This window comes from Oncorhynchus keta, chromosome 34 (genome assembly GCF_023373465.1).
Source record: "Oncorhynchus keta strain PuntledgeMale-10-30-2019 chromosome 34, Oket_V2, whole genome shotgun sequence".
Lineage (NCBI taxonomy): Eukaryota > Metazoa > Chordata > Actinopteri > Salmoniformes > Salmonidae > Oncorhynchus > Oncorhynchus keta.
In genome coordinates, this window is record NC_068454.1 from 60629179 (window position 1) to 60641830 (window position 12652).

General features: G+C 40.4%; 1 protein-coding gene across 1 annotated transcript; it reads right to left on the reverse strand.

The window, feature by feature from the left end:
• Positions 1 to 614: 614 nt before the first annotated feature.
• Positions 615 to 8717, reverse strand: LOC118367426 (transmembrane protein 106B-like). The gene is made up of 8 exons (XM_035750896.1): positions 8574 to 8717; positions 6461 to 6677; positions 6110 to 6173; positions 5824 to 5983; positions 4244 to 4384; positions 3804 to 3853; positions 3650 to 3703; positions 615 to 1886 (listed from the first exon to the last, which is right to left on the reverse strand). Exons 2-8 carry the CDS (start codon positions 6663 to 6665, stop codon positions 1766 to 1768), a joined length of 795 nt encoding a protein of 264 aa, XP_035606789.1. The 5' UTR covers positions 6666 to 6677; positions 8574 to 8717; the 3' UTR covers positions 615 to 1765.
• Positions 8718 to 12652: the final 3935 nt, after the last annotated feature.

Here is a 12652-nt window from a genome sequence, read left to right on the forward strand (position 1 = left end):
GCGGCGTTCTGGATGAGTTGTAGGGGTTTAATGGCACAGGCAGGGAGCCCAGCCAACAGCGAGTTGCAGTAATCCAGACGGGAGATGACAAGTGCCTGGATTAGGACCTGCGCCGCTTCCTGTGTGAGGCAGGGTCGTACTCTGCGGATGTTGTAGAGCATGAACCTACAGGAACGGGCCACCGCCTTGATGTTAGTTGAGAACGACAGGGTGTTGTCCAGGATCACGCCAAGGTTCTTAGCGCTCTGGGAGGAGGACACAATGGAGTTGTCAACCGTGATGGCGAGATCATGGAACGGGCAGTCCTTCCCCGGGAGGAAGAGCAGCTCCGTCTTGCCGAGGTTCAGCTTGAGGTGGTGATTGAGGTTGTTACATGTACTGTATGACTGGCAGTGGCTTACATGGACAGTATCCACAATTACACAGTAGTACACAGTCAACGTACCTCAGTGAGGATTCAGAACGGACTTTAAACTGATGAAAGTTTTCTTCTTGGATGATTTGGGACATAATATGTCACTTTGACATATCCAACAGTATATAGTGTAATTGTTCCTCCACAGAGTAATTCCTCCATAGAGTATATCAGATCATTTAAACAATGTAAGCATCTGTTATTTTATATTGGCCATTTTTATTGTCCTCAGTTCAGTCTTCTGTACATGCACAAAATACTTTAAAGCTATAACAAATGTTCAAGGAATATAACAAATGGATACTTACAGTATTCTGGCATTTAATAATCTCAGAAATGAACACAAACTCAAAAATCACAATTTACTTACAAATTTCAGTGATAAACTATGACGAATTAAAAGCGGCAAAGGGCATCAAACAAAAAATGTAAAGATAAAATAACCTCTTAAAATCAATTTTCAAAGATAAAATAAAAACCTAATTTTACAACACCATTGAGGGTATTTATGTAATATCATATTTGGAAATAGGTAGTCGTCTACTACTCAAGTTAGAAAAAAACACGTAACATTCCCATTAAAACAAACTATTCCTAGAGGTTTACAATTAAAGAGTAATTCACATCATAAACAACACATCTAATAGTTATAGGTACTGTATTTGAATGATATAAAAATACAAGATTCCTCTCATTAAAATACCTAAATGTTGCAATTTAATTAAGGTCCGTAGTCATCATAATTACTCTGACATCACCCCGACATGATATGTCACCTCAGAATTAGATGTATATCTAACTATCATTACAATGAAAATGGAAGAGTAACGACACACATCAGGAAGTAAGTACCATTATGTACAAAACAATCCTTGAAGAAAACAAAATGGAGAAGAAAAAGGCAATCAAAAAGTGGTTTGGGGTGATTAGTGGTGCTGATAATCAAAATAATCTAAATGGATGCTGTCCTATTATTTGTATTGCATGTCCCATACCTAGTGGTCTGTGATGGTTAGTGGTACAGACTAAATTACATCAACACCTCTGCCGTATAAATACTTTCTGATGATTACATTTCCCATACAAAGCTTGAGTGGTGCATCTTTATCTCAAATGTCTGTACACATAGGATTGGATCATTCTATTAGGAAGAATTTGCACGAGAGGTTTTCTACCGGCGACATTATCAAACCCTCATGAAACTGTATATTGGCACCTTGCTAACATCACTTTCTCTGAGACATGGTTCCTCCTATTCTACAGTAGACGTGTGCCCAAAGGAACTCCGTAAAAACCCTTTTGTCGACCTTCAGATCGACGGGCTTCCATTATGGCTGTGTTTTTACTGCCTTACTGATACATCTTCACATGTCCATGCAGCGAGGTGGTGTTGCCCCCACAGTCCACATACTGGTACATCTCCTGGGAGACCTGCTCCGAGTGCCCGAAGTAGGATGTGGTCACAGTCACCCTGAAAACCAGTCAATAGACAGTAGTCAGTTTCCCCAAAATGGCTGCCCACATGGGCGTGTGAGGTTGGACAAAATAAATAGAGTAGGTACAGTAACATGTGTAAACTCAATGTATTAGTAGAAATATTTGAAAAGGTACAATGCATACAGAAAATGTTCAGACCCCTTGACTTTTTCCACATTTTGTTACATTACAGCCGTATAAAAATGTATAAAATATTTTTTCCCCTCATTAATCTACACACAATTCCCCATAATGACAAAGCAAAAACAGGCTTTTAGACATTTCTGCAAATATATATATATAATACTAATGAAATATCATATTTACATAAGTATTCAGACCCTTTACTCAGTACTTTGTTTGAGCATCTTTGTCAGTGATTACAGACTTGAGTCTTCTTGGGTATGATGCTAAAATCTTAGCACACCTGTATTTAGGGAGTTTTTCCCATTCTTGTCTGCAGATCCTCTCAAGCTTTGTCAGGTTGGATGTGGAGCATCGCTGCAGAGCTATTTTCAGGTCTCTTCAGAGATGTTCGATTTAGGTTCAAGTCCGGACTCTGGCTGAGCCACTCAAGGACATTCAAAGACTTGTCCCGAAGCTACTCGTGTGTTGTCTTGGCTGTGTGCTTAGGGTCATTGTCCTGTTGGACATTGAATCTTTGCCCCAGTCTGAGGTCCTTAGCGCTCTGAAGCAGGTTACATTCAAGGATCTCTCTGTACTTTGCTCCGTTCCTCTTTCCCTTGATCCTGACTAGTCTCCCAGTCCCTGCTGCTGAAAAACATCCCCACAGCATGATGCTGCCACCACCATGCTTTACGTAGAGACGGTGCCAGGTTTCTTCCAGATGTGACGCTTGACATTCAGGCTAAAGAGTTCAATCTGGGTTTCATCAGACCAGAGAATCTTGTTTCTCATGGTCTGAGAGTCTTTAGGTGCCTTTTGGCAAACTCTAAGTGGGCTTTCATGTGCCTTTTAATGAGGAGTGGCTTCAGTCTGACCACTCTACCATAAAGGCCTGATTGGTGGAGTGCTGCAGAGATGGTTGTCCTTTTGGAAGGTTCTCCCATCTCCACAGAGGAACTCTGGAACTTTGTCAGAGTGACCATCGGTTCTTGGTGACCTTCCTGAACAAGGCCCATCTCCCCCGATTGTTCAGTTTGGCCGGGTGGAAAGCTCTAGGAAGAGTGTTGGTGGTTCCAAATTTTCTCCATTGAAGAATGATGGAGGTGACTGTGTTCTTGGGGAACGTCAATGCTGCAGAAATGTTTTGGTATTCTTCCCAGATCTGTGCCTCGACACAATCCTGTCTTTGAGCTCTACGGACAATTCCTTCGACCTCATGGCTTGGTTTTTGCTCTGCCATGCACTGTCAACTGTGGAACCTTATATAGACAGGTGTGTGCCTATACAAATCATGTCCAATTATATTGTTTTTTACCACAGGTAGACTCCAATCAAGTTGTAGAAACATCTCAAGGATGATCACTGGAAACAGGATGCACCTGAGCTGAATTTTCAGTCTCATAGCAAAGGGTATGAATACTTATGTAAATAAGGATTTTCAGTTGCTGTTTTTTAAAATACATTTCCGAAATTTTCTAAAAGCCTTCTTTTTACTTTGTTATTATGGGGTATTGTGTGTAGATTGATGAGCAAAAAATGTTTAAGGACACATTTCAGAATAAGGCTGTAACGTAACAAAACGTTGAAAAAGGGAAGTGGTCTGAATAGTTTCCGAATGCACCCTGTACTTACTGCATCATGACCACAATGTTGTGAACCTTTATGGACTGCAGGGTGCAATAGTCGCTGCAAACACAAAACATGTATTAAAGAAATGTCACGATTTGTACTGTCAACCACACAATAAAATGTAGTTAGCTGTGAAACACTTACAATAAATACTTACAACATATAACTCATCTCATCAGCAATGACTGTGGGAACCGTGTAGTCAATCTGAAATAAGCAATATGTTGTAATGCAGAAGTTATCCATCTCCCATATTGAACAGGGCAGTTGAGTGCTAACTAAGTAATGAGTCACTTTTGAGGGCAACAGTCCAAAAATTGCATCCTTATTCCATCCTTGCTTCTACTGATGCCCTCAGAACAGGGACAGGTGTTCTAGTGGATTCAACAACAACAACAACCAGGTTCATTATCAATGTTGCCTGATTTTCTTGCTAGATTTTGCAGCAAAGCGGGTGGAACAATGAGCTGCTGTGTCAAGGGATAGAAAAGCACTTCAAAGTGCAACTTTGATGCACACGTCATACACTCTAATATGTTTATAACAAGCCGTTACACCAAGGCATGTTACTCTAAAATACACATGGTAAAGACCCACCTGCTGCTTATCCAGTGGTATGATGGTCATCACATTGCTAATACGGGCCTTCCCAATCACCGTCTTAGAGAACTGCACTTGGGCTGTGATGTTGGTCAGGGATACAGCGTAGTAGTTGTTATTGGTGATGTTCAGAGTGTTCTAGAAGAAAAGCCATACGGCACAACAGTTGTTGGAAAGAGTGTCATTACATTGAACCCACTTCAATTTGCATACCGCCCCAACAGATCCACAGATGACGGAATCTCTATTGCACTCCACACTGCCCTCTCCCACCTGGACAAGAAGAACACCTATGCGAGAATACTGTTCATCGGCTACAGCTCAGCGTTCAACACCATAGTGCCCTCCAAGCTCATCACTAAGCTCAAGACCTTGGGACTGAACACCTCCCTTTGTAACTGGATCCTGGACTTCCTGACGGGCCGCCCCCAGGTTTAAAAAAAAAGAAGTATTTCCCAGGTGGTGAGGGTAGACAACACATCCACCACGTTGACCCTCAACACGGGGCCCCTCAGGGCTGCGTGCTTATTTCCCTCCTGTACTCAACACCATCATTAAGTTTGCTAACAACACAACGGTGGTAGGCCTGATCACCTCCTCCTCAGTGACAACAACCTCTCTCTCAACGTCAGCAAGACAAAGGAGCTGATTGTGGACTACAGGAAACGGAGTGCCGAGCACACCCACATCCATATTGACAGGGCTGTAGTGGAGCGGGTCGAGACCTTCAAGTTCCTCTGTGTCCACATCAGTAAAGAATTAACATGGTCCACACACACACCAACACAGTTGTGAAAAAGGCACGACAACACCTCTCCCCCAGTAGGCTGGAAATATTTGGCATGGGCCCTCAGATCCTCAAAAAGTTCTCCAGGTGTACCATTGAAAGCATCTTGACTGGCTGCATCACCACTTGGTCTGGCAACTGCTTGGCATACGACCTCAAGGTGCTACAGAGAGTAGTGTGCATACGGCCCAGTACATCACTGGGGCCAAGCTCCCTGCCATCCAGAACCTCCGAACCAGGCGGTGTAAGAGAAGGCCCTAAAAATGGTAAAAGACTCCAGCCACCCAAGTCATAGACTGTTTTCTCTGCTACCACACGGCAGCCGGTACCGATGCACCAAGTCTGGAACCAACAGGACCCCGAACAGCTTCTACCCCCCAAGCCTTGAGACTGCTACATTGTTAATCAAACAATAACCATGACTCTCTTTTGACTCATCACATACGCTGCTGCTACTGTTTATTATCTATGCTAGTCACTTTACCCCTAACTATATTTACATATCTACCTCAATGACCTCATACCTCTGTACATTCACTCAGTACTGGTACCCCGTGTATATAGCCAAGTTATTGTTACTCACGGTGTATTTATTCCTCGTGTTATGGTTGTTTGATTATTTTTCTATTTTTCTCTCTGCATTGTTGGGAACGGCCGGTATGTACCCATTTCACTGTTAGTCTACCCATTGTTTACGAAGCACGTGACAAAATACAATTTGATTTGAATCCATGTCAACCCTGAGATGGAAACACAAGAAGGACAACTAACACCAGAGCGAGGAGCTTACCGTGATATTGAGATAGACAATCCGTTTGTCCTGGTCATAGGAGACGAATGCAGACTTCACGCCCACATAGGAGACGTCGATAGAACGAGGGAACAGGAAAAACACCGCCAGGCCAGACAGCAGAAGGCAAAGAGACACGGACACAGTAACATAAAGCTTTCTGCAAGAAGAAGGGGAGGAAGCGCCATTAAAAGAGTTGGATATAGACCACAGTCAACCACAGTTGAATCATTCAATTGCACAGCTTTCAATAAAGAGACGTCTGGCTGAGTGAGATGAGTCTTACGTTCTCCTTGGCTGGAGCCTCTGGTCACTGTATGGAATCAGAGCCACAAGCTGGTTCTCTTGGCCTGCATTAGAGATGTGATGACAAAGCCATTTACAGAGGAAACTGATATTGGTTCAACTTATGTCTTTTCCATTTTCAATTGAAGTTGGAAGTCAGTGTTTCTATGTAGCCTCGTTTCTGGTTTTGCATTCTTGTTTGAATATCAAGTCAAAATGCCAACGAGGCTAAATTATTAGCAGCTCATGAGGGACAGTTTTACTACAGATGTAGGTGTGTATTATGTCAGTGAATGAGGGTTCATGTGTATTACTGTGTAGGAATGTATTTGTTTCGTGTTTATCCCCTTACCCCGTGGTATTCTGCCAGTGCCCTGGCATGTGGGGCATGTGACACTGTCTCTGCCAGTAAATTCCACATAGGGGAACTGAGACACATCTCCATTCTTTCCATCCTCTTCACTCTGTGTATCTATGTAGTCTGGACCAGTCGTCAGGCCACTCTGACTGCCATGGTCGTCTTTCCCCTTCGACAAGTGGGAGTGTGACTTCCCCATCACTAGAGCTTTCTGTGAATAAAACATGTAAGATCTAATAAGTAGGTGTGGTTGGTAGTGAAAACTTATGCCACATATTCATTTGATATTTACATGGTAGTTATGGTCAGTTTACACAAATTGTTTTATACTACTTCTGTACTATAACAATGTACCTGCCTATGTCATGACGATGCCATGACAGGTTAACAAAAGACACTTGTTCAGGCCATGGCATTTGGCAGGGCTGCCCAATTAGTCCATTTTTATTTGTATTGGTTACTCAAAGTATGGCCCTTCATATCAAGAAAGGGCATTTTCAAGGTATTTCAGCACTTGGCAATGAATTTAAACTATGTCAACTGGCTGATGATACCACCATATTTTTGAGAGACAGGAAGGAGTGAGGTTTCTAAAGCAGTTTCCTGTATTGAAGACTTTCCCTTAGTTTCGGGTTTGAACATTTATATCAAAAAGTCAGTCTTATTTCCACTCAAGGATTGTGTTTTACAGGAAGTATTTGGTATTCCAATTAAAGATAAGGTTACTTATCTTGGAATTTTTACACGCAAGGATGAAAAACAAAGGAGTGAACTAAACTTTAACCCCATTATTGAGAAAACAAAGAAGAAATTGAACCTCTGGTTGCTAAGAGATATTTTGTTATACGGTTGGGTTTTATTGTCCAAAGTTGAAGGGTTATCCAGATCGGTTTATGTCTCATTATCACTTGACTTATCCCCTAAAATTGTAAAGAACTTAGATAAGATTCTTTATCATTTCATTTGGAGGAACAAGCCTCACTGTCTACGGAAAGATATTCTCACTAATACCCAAGTACAAGGAGGTCTTGAGGTTTTAGATTTCAATACTCTAAATAATACTTTTAAAATAAATTGGATTCTGAAGTATATTTAAGAACATGAACAGTATTTGGAATGTCTTCCCTAAGTATTTAATTGACTCTGTTGGTGGTTTAGAATTTTTGCTTCAATATAATGTTGATGTTGATAAAATCCCAGTAAAATTGGCCAAATTCCATAAGCAGGCAATTTTAGCTTAGATGTTAGCGTATAAACACAATTTTCCCCCTCAGATACTGCCTATGGAACAACAAAGATATAAGATTTAAAAATAAGTCTCTTTTTTTCATAACTGGTTTGAGAATAAAATGATTTTGGTTGGTCAGTTACTGAATGAGGATGGATATCTACTCATATATGGGGAATTTCTTGAAAAGTTTAAAATACCAATAAAAACATTCTGACATAGATAAAGATGTAGTATATTTATTTCAACTGCTAATAATACTAGGTAAATTTCAAATTCACAAATGCAAATTGTTTAATTCAAAACCTAACCTTTTCCCACTTTATAAATGAATTTAAACAATATGGCACTACTTTAACTAAAATGAAAAACAAAAAGGCAATTCAAACTTGTTGTATTATTAATGAATATATTTTTTTAAAGACACTTGTTCTGACCAAAGTTTGATCTGGACCTAATATATGTAGCCTAAATATATGTAGCCTAGCTAGAAAAACACATCGCACCGTGTCTTCTGTTCCTGCTATACATTGTGCGCTGCCTGCGCCTATGGTCGAGATACTGTGCTGATGTGCAGACGACCATTATGCTACATGGTACACAATGTTACGCCTGCCATTTTAATCCAAAACTCACGAATACATTGTTGCGTATTTGCTCCGATATTCTGTTGTATTTTTATTTTGTGTTAAGTTATTGATGTAAATCATTGTGTAGAAAGAATACTTGCATAGGGCATTGGCATGGATAAAATGTTTCCATATTGCAAAATGTTGCCCGGCACCTTTGACAACGTCAAAGCACCACTGTGCGGTATTACACACCGCACGACGGATATTATCAAACTGGCAACATTCGATATTGGATTCAACTGCTTACCTTTGCGTATATTCACGCAGAATTGCTTTACATATGCTTGGTCACGAACAGCCGCTGTTTATGTCAATATAGTATTGACATTAGTACACGCACTCGTATTTTTGCCAGAAGCTCAGACGATGACGTCACCTTCGTATGGCAAAGTAAGAAACATTCACAATAAAAGCCCGCATTTGAAAAAATGACAACGTGTATAACTCATTAAAATTATATTGAATTTTAATCAATGGACACTTTTATTCAGCAAACAAGAAATTGCAATGTCATTTCTGAAAACAAATGTAAAAAATAGATTTTCTAAGACCAATAATGAAAGTACAATTGTTGACACTATATTATGTTGAGAATATTGGGCTGTAAAGAGAACACGTTTCTACCTGTCTCAGCTAAAGTGTGGTGAAAAATACTCAGTAGGGTCTCTACTAACCAAATATGGTTAGTTTTGGAGGGGGACAGTGTCATACATGTCCAGCAACACTTCGTTCTCCACCCCCTCCATAGCCCCCAATGTAATACACTGCAATAGACTGTACATGGCATGAAATATTTGCTTGTAGAGAGAAAACTGCCTTGTTTGCTTCCAGTGTGAAATCAAATGTAAACAAAGACAAAGACACAATGTAAATAATAATGGACTGGCATACCTGTTAACGACCTAGATTAACCTAATGGTTAATGCATCAGCTCAATCGCTTGGCCTGACAAATACATTTTTTAGGTTGTATCCAAGTAAAATCATGTTGCTATAGGTTTATATTACCACGATTATCCATAGCCTTCCAATAATTTTCTTAAACCCATCTCGGTCACAACCAATCCAAAGGTTGGTTTCTTGGACTTGGGTTTTGGACTGATCCATGGATCACAGCACATCTCTCCTTGTTAGAAACATCAATGTTTAGCATTTCACTTCCAAACATAAAAGGCACGCTTGATATTCTTTTCAAGCTAATGATTGCAAAGGGAGAAGCATCATGCACATGCAGTAAATGTGCAGCCGTAATCAATAGACAAACTATTTGGACCAGCACTCCAGATATTCTTGTACTTTTATGTTTCTCGTGTAAGGTCAAAAGTCACCACTGTAATGTGAAACCTTGTATCCTCATCTTGCTTTATTGATCTTTCAGCAGTTGGTAATGTGAGATTGACCTACATATTGAGCTCAGTAATCTGTCATTCAGGGATAAATGCCAAAAAATGACACTCCAAGGCACATCTTACATTTGACTCTTTTAAGATTAAGATGATCTCTATAGAGATCGTAAAGCCTTTCCTGTTGTGACATTTCTGAAGAAAACATCCGCTTTCAAAGAATGTCACAAAATATTACTTAAAACAAACAGTATGAGTCCAAATCAACAATTCAGCAAAGTCATTTCACAGTTGGATGCAGTGAAACCAGGACAAGACAACAGCACCGTTGCTTCAACAGAGGCTTCAAAACAGCGATATGTGTGACATTATAGAATATTTTGTGAAGGAAATGCTACCTGCACATTTCTTAGCCAATGATCTCCTCCATATTTACAGTTTATGGCCTCAAATTTGCAATCAGTGCAAGAAAGCCATGAATCGCCAGGTTAAAAAATGAATAGTTCAACTAGGGCATATTTCAGAAAGAGGCATCAAAGAATTCCTTTCACTTCAAGCATCCCAAGAAAACAACATTTGTAAAACATGTAACACTGCAAACAACTTTCAGCGGTCAAGCTTTAATGTCATCCATGTTCCAAAGACATTACCTGTGAAGATAGACAGGCCAGCAGAGAGCTGTTTACCTAAGAGCTTGAATCTATCCCCTACAATTCTTTTCCTGAGGTCTTGGTTGAAGGTAGGCCTTGAAATACATCCACAGGTACACCTTCAATTGACTCATATAATGTCAATTAGCCTATCAGAAGCTTCTAAAGGCACAGTTAACTTAGTGTATGTAAACTTCTGATCCACTGGAATTTGTGGTGAAATAATCTGTCTGTAAACAATTGTTGGAAAATTACTTGTGTAATGCACAAAGTAGATGTCCTAACAGACTTGCCAAAACTATAGTTTGTTAACAAGAAATGTGTGAAGTGGTTGAAAAATGAGTTTTAATGACACCCCAAGGGGGTTTGGTATATGGCCATCTCATGCAAGACCAAGGGAGTAATCTCATCACCTGTTAATGTGGAAAAGCCCACGTAGGACAAACGAAAAGACAATTAAAATAACTCACAGCTGAACACCGCAACTCAATCAGGTGTAAGCACATTGGCTATCCAGTAGCAGCAGACTTTATTGAAGCTAACCATCCTATCTCCTACCTCAAATACACAGGCATTGAGCATGCTGCTAAAAAATGAAATAGGAAACTATTCAATATGTATGTGAAATTTAATTAAATAATGTATGTTAATGCTAATATTATGTACAATGTTTAATTATGTTTCCATATGATAACAATAGGCTAATATATTAAATATGCTATAAACTATTTTTTTCTTTTAACAGTTTCACTCAATTCATTCTAATTAACTTAATAATTATGACACACTCCTCACTATTGTCATTGGTTGCACTAATCGCACTGTTTGTCTACATAACCTGGTTCAAGCATTCATAACATTACCCTGAAGAAGGCACAGTGATGCCGAAACGTTGGTGATTTACCCAATAAATGACTGGGAGTTTAAATATAGAGTGTGTGATTTTTATAGTTTAAAGTTTATTAGCCATTAGTCATCACCTCTACATTAAATAATTGTATCTTGTTGTGCTCCAGCTCAAGTTTTTTATTCGACATACCAGAAATCTAACAATAAAAATAATACAAAATATCCTAAAATATCCAGCATAGAAAATTCCCCATTATGACATACTAACGTGCATCAAGAGATCGGTTTACCAGTGACTCCATGATGTAAGTTTAAACCCGAATTTTATTCTTCCAAGAGTGCCAAATCCGAGTATCTCCTATCCTCTAATTAACATCACTTTGCATGGCCCAAAACAATTAAACAAAGGCGTGTGTAACGCTCGTCTGTGGTGGAAGGTGAGGACCAATGCGCAGCATGGTAAGTGTCCATATTGATAATTTATTATCACGAGAACACTAAAGAAAATAACAAAGGAGAATGAACGAAACAAAACAGTCCCGTCTGGTGTAGACACAAAACAGAAAACAATCACCCACAACTCAAGGGTGAAAACAGGCTACCTAAGTATGGTTCTCAATCAGGGACAACGATTGACAGCTGCCTCTGATTGAGAATCATACCAGGCCAAACACAGAAGTACCAAATCATAGAAAAAAACATAGACAACCCACCCAACTCACACCCTGACCATACTAAAACAAAGACATAACAAAAGAACTGAGGTCAGAATGAGCGCCGACCCTCGCTGCCGGCCTCGGACTGGGGACCCTAGCAATGGGTCCCGAATGGACGGGAGACTCCTGCAGCTCCGGAGTGAAGGGCGATTCCGGCAGCACCGGAGTAACAGACGGCTCTGGCAGCTCAGGACAGACAGGGAGACCAACCAATACCTCTCCAAGCTGAGACCTTGGATCAGAGATATCATTTTGGTTCCCAGAACAATGTTCTTGGCGTACTGCCAATTGGTCTGAGGAGGAGGTCACAGTCACTTGCACGAACCAAGATGACGGAGAGGAGATGCTGTGTACAATTCAATGCTATCTCTTCAGACAACAACATTTTCTCTCACAACCTCTCCTGGCATCATTGACCCTAGGACTTCTGTGGGAATGTGTCTTCATCGAGATTGCCACAGATAAGGTATGTTTGACCCCTGTGATAGCCTACAGATGGACTCTCATGCAAACAATGCCATAAATTGGGATTTAGTCAACATCACTGTGCTCACGCTGTGCTCCCACACCAGCCAGTCATTTTGGTTCCCAGAACAATGTTCTTGGCGTACTGCCAATTGGTCTGAGGAGGAGGTCACAGTCACTTGCACGAACCAAGATGACGGAGAGGAGATGCTGTGTACAATTCAATGCTATCTCTTCAGACAACAACATTTTCTCTCACAACCTCTCCTGGCATCAGTGACCCTAGGACCTCTGTGGGAATGTG

What these genes read in the sequence shown, in the direction of transcription:
- LOC118367426 (XM_035750896.1), bottom strand. Translation starts at nt 6,665, where the DNA reads ATGGGGAAGTCACACTCCCACTTGTCGAAGGGGAAAGACGACCATGGC. An exon ending in TTGTCTATCTCAATATCACG is followed by an intron (nt 4,385 to 5,823) that starts GTAAGCTCCTCG and finishes CTTTTCTTCTAG; the next exon opens with AACACTCTGAACATCACCAA. An exon ending in GATGAGATGAGTTATATGTT is followed by an intron (nt 3,704 to 3,803) that starts GTAAGTATTTAT and finishes TTGTGTTTGCAG; the next exon opens with CGACTATTGCACCCTGCAGT.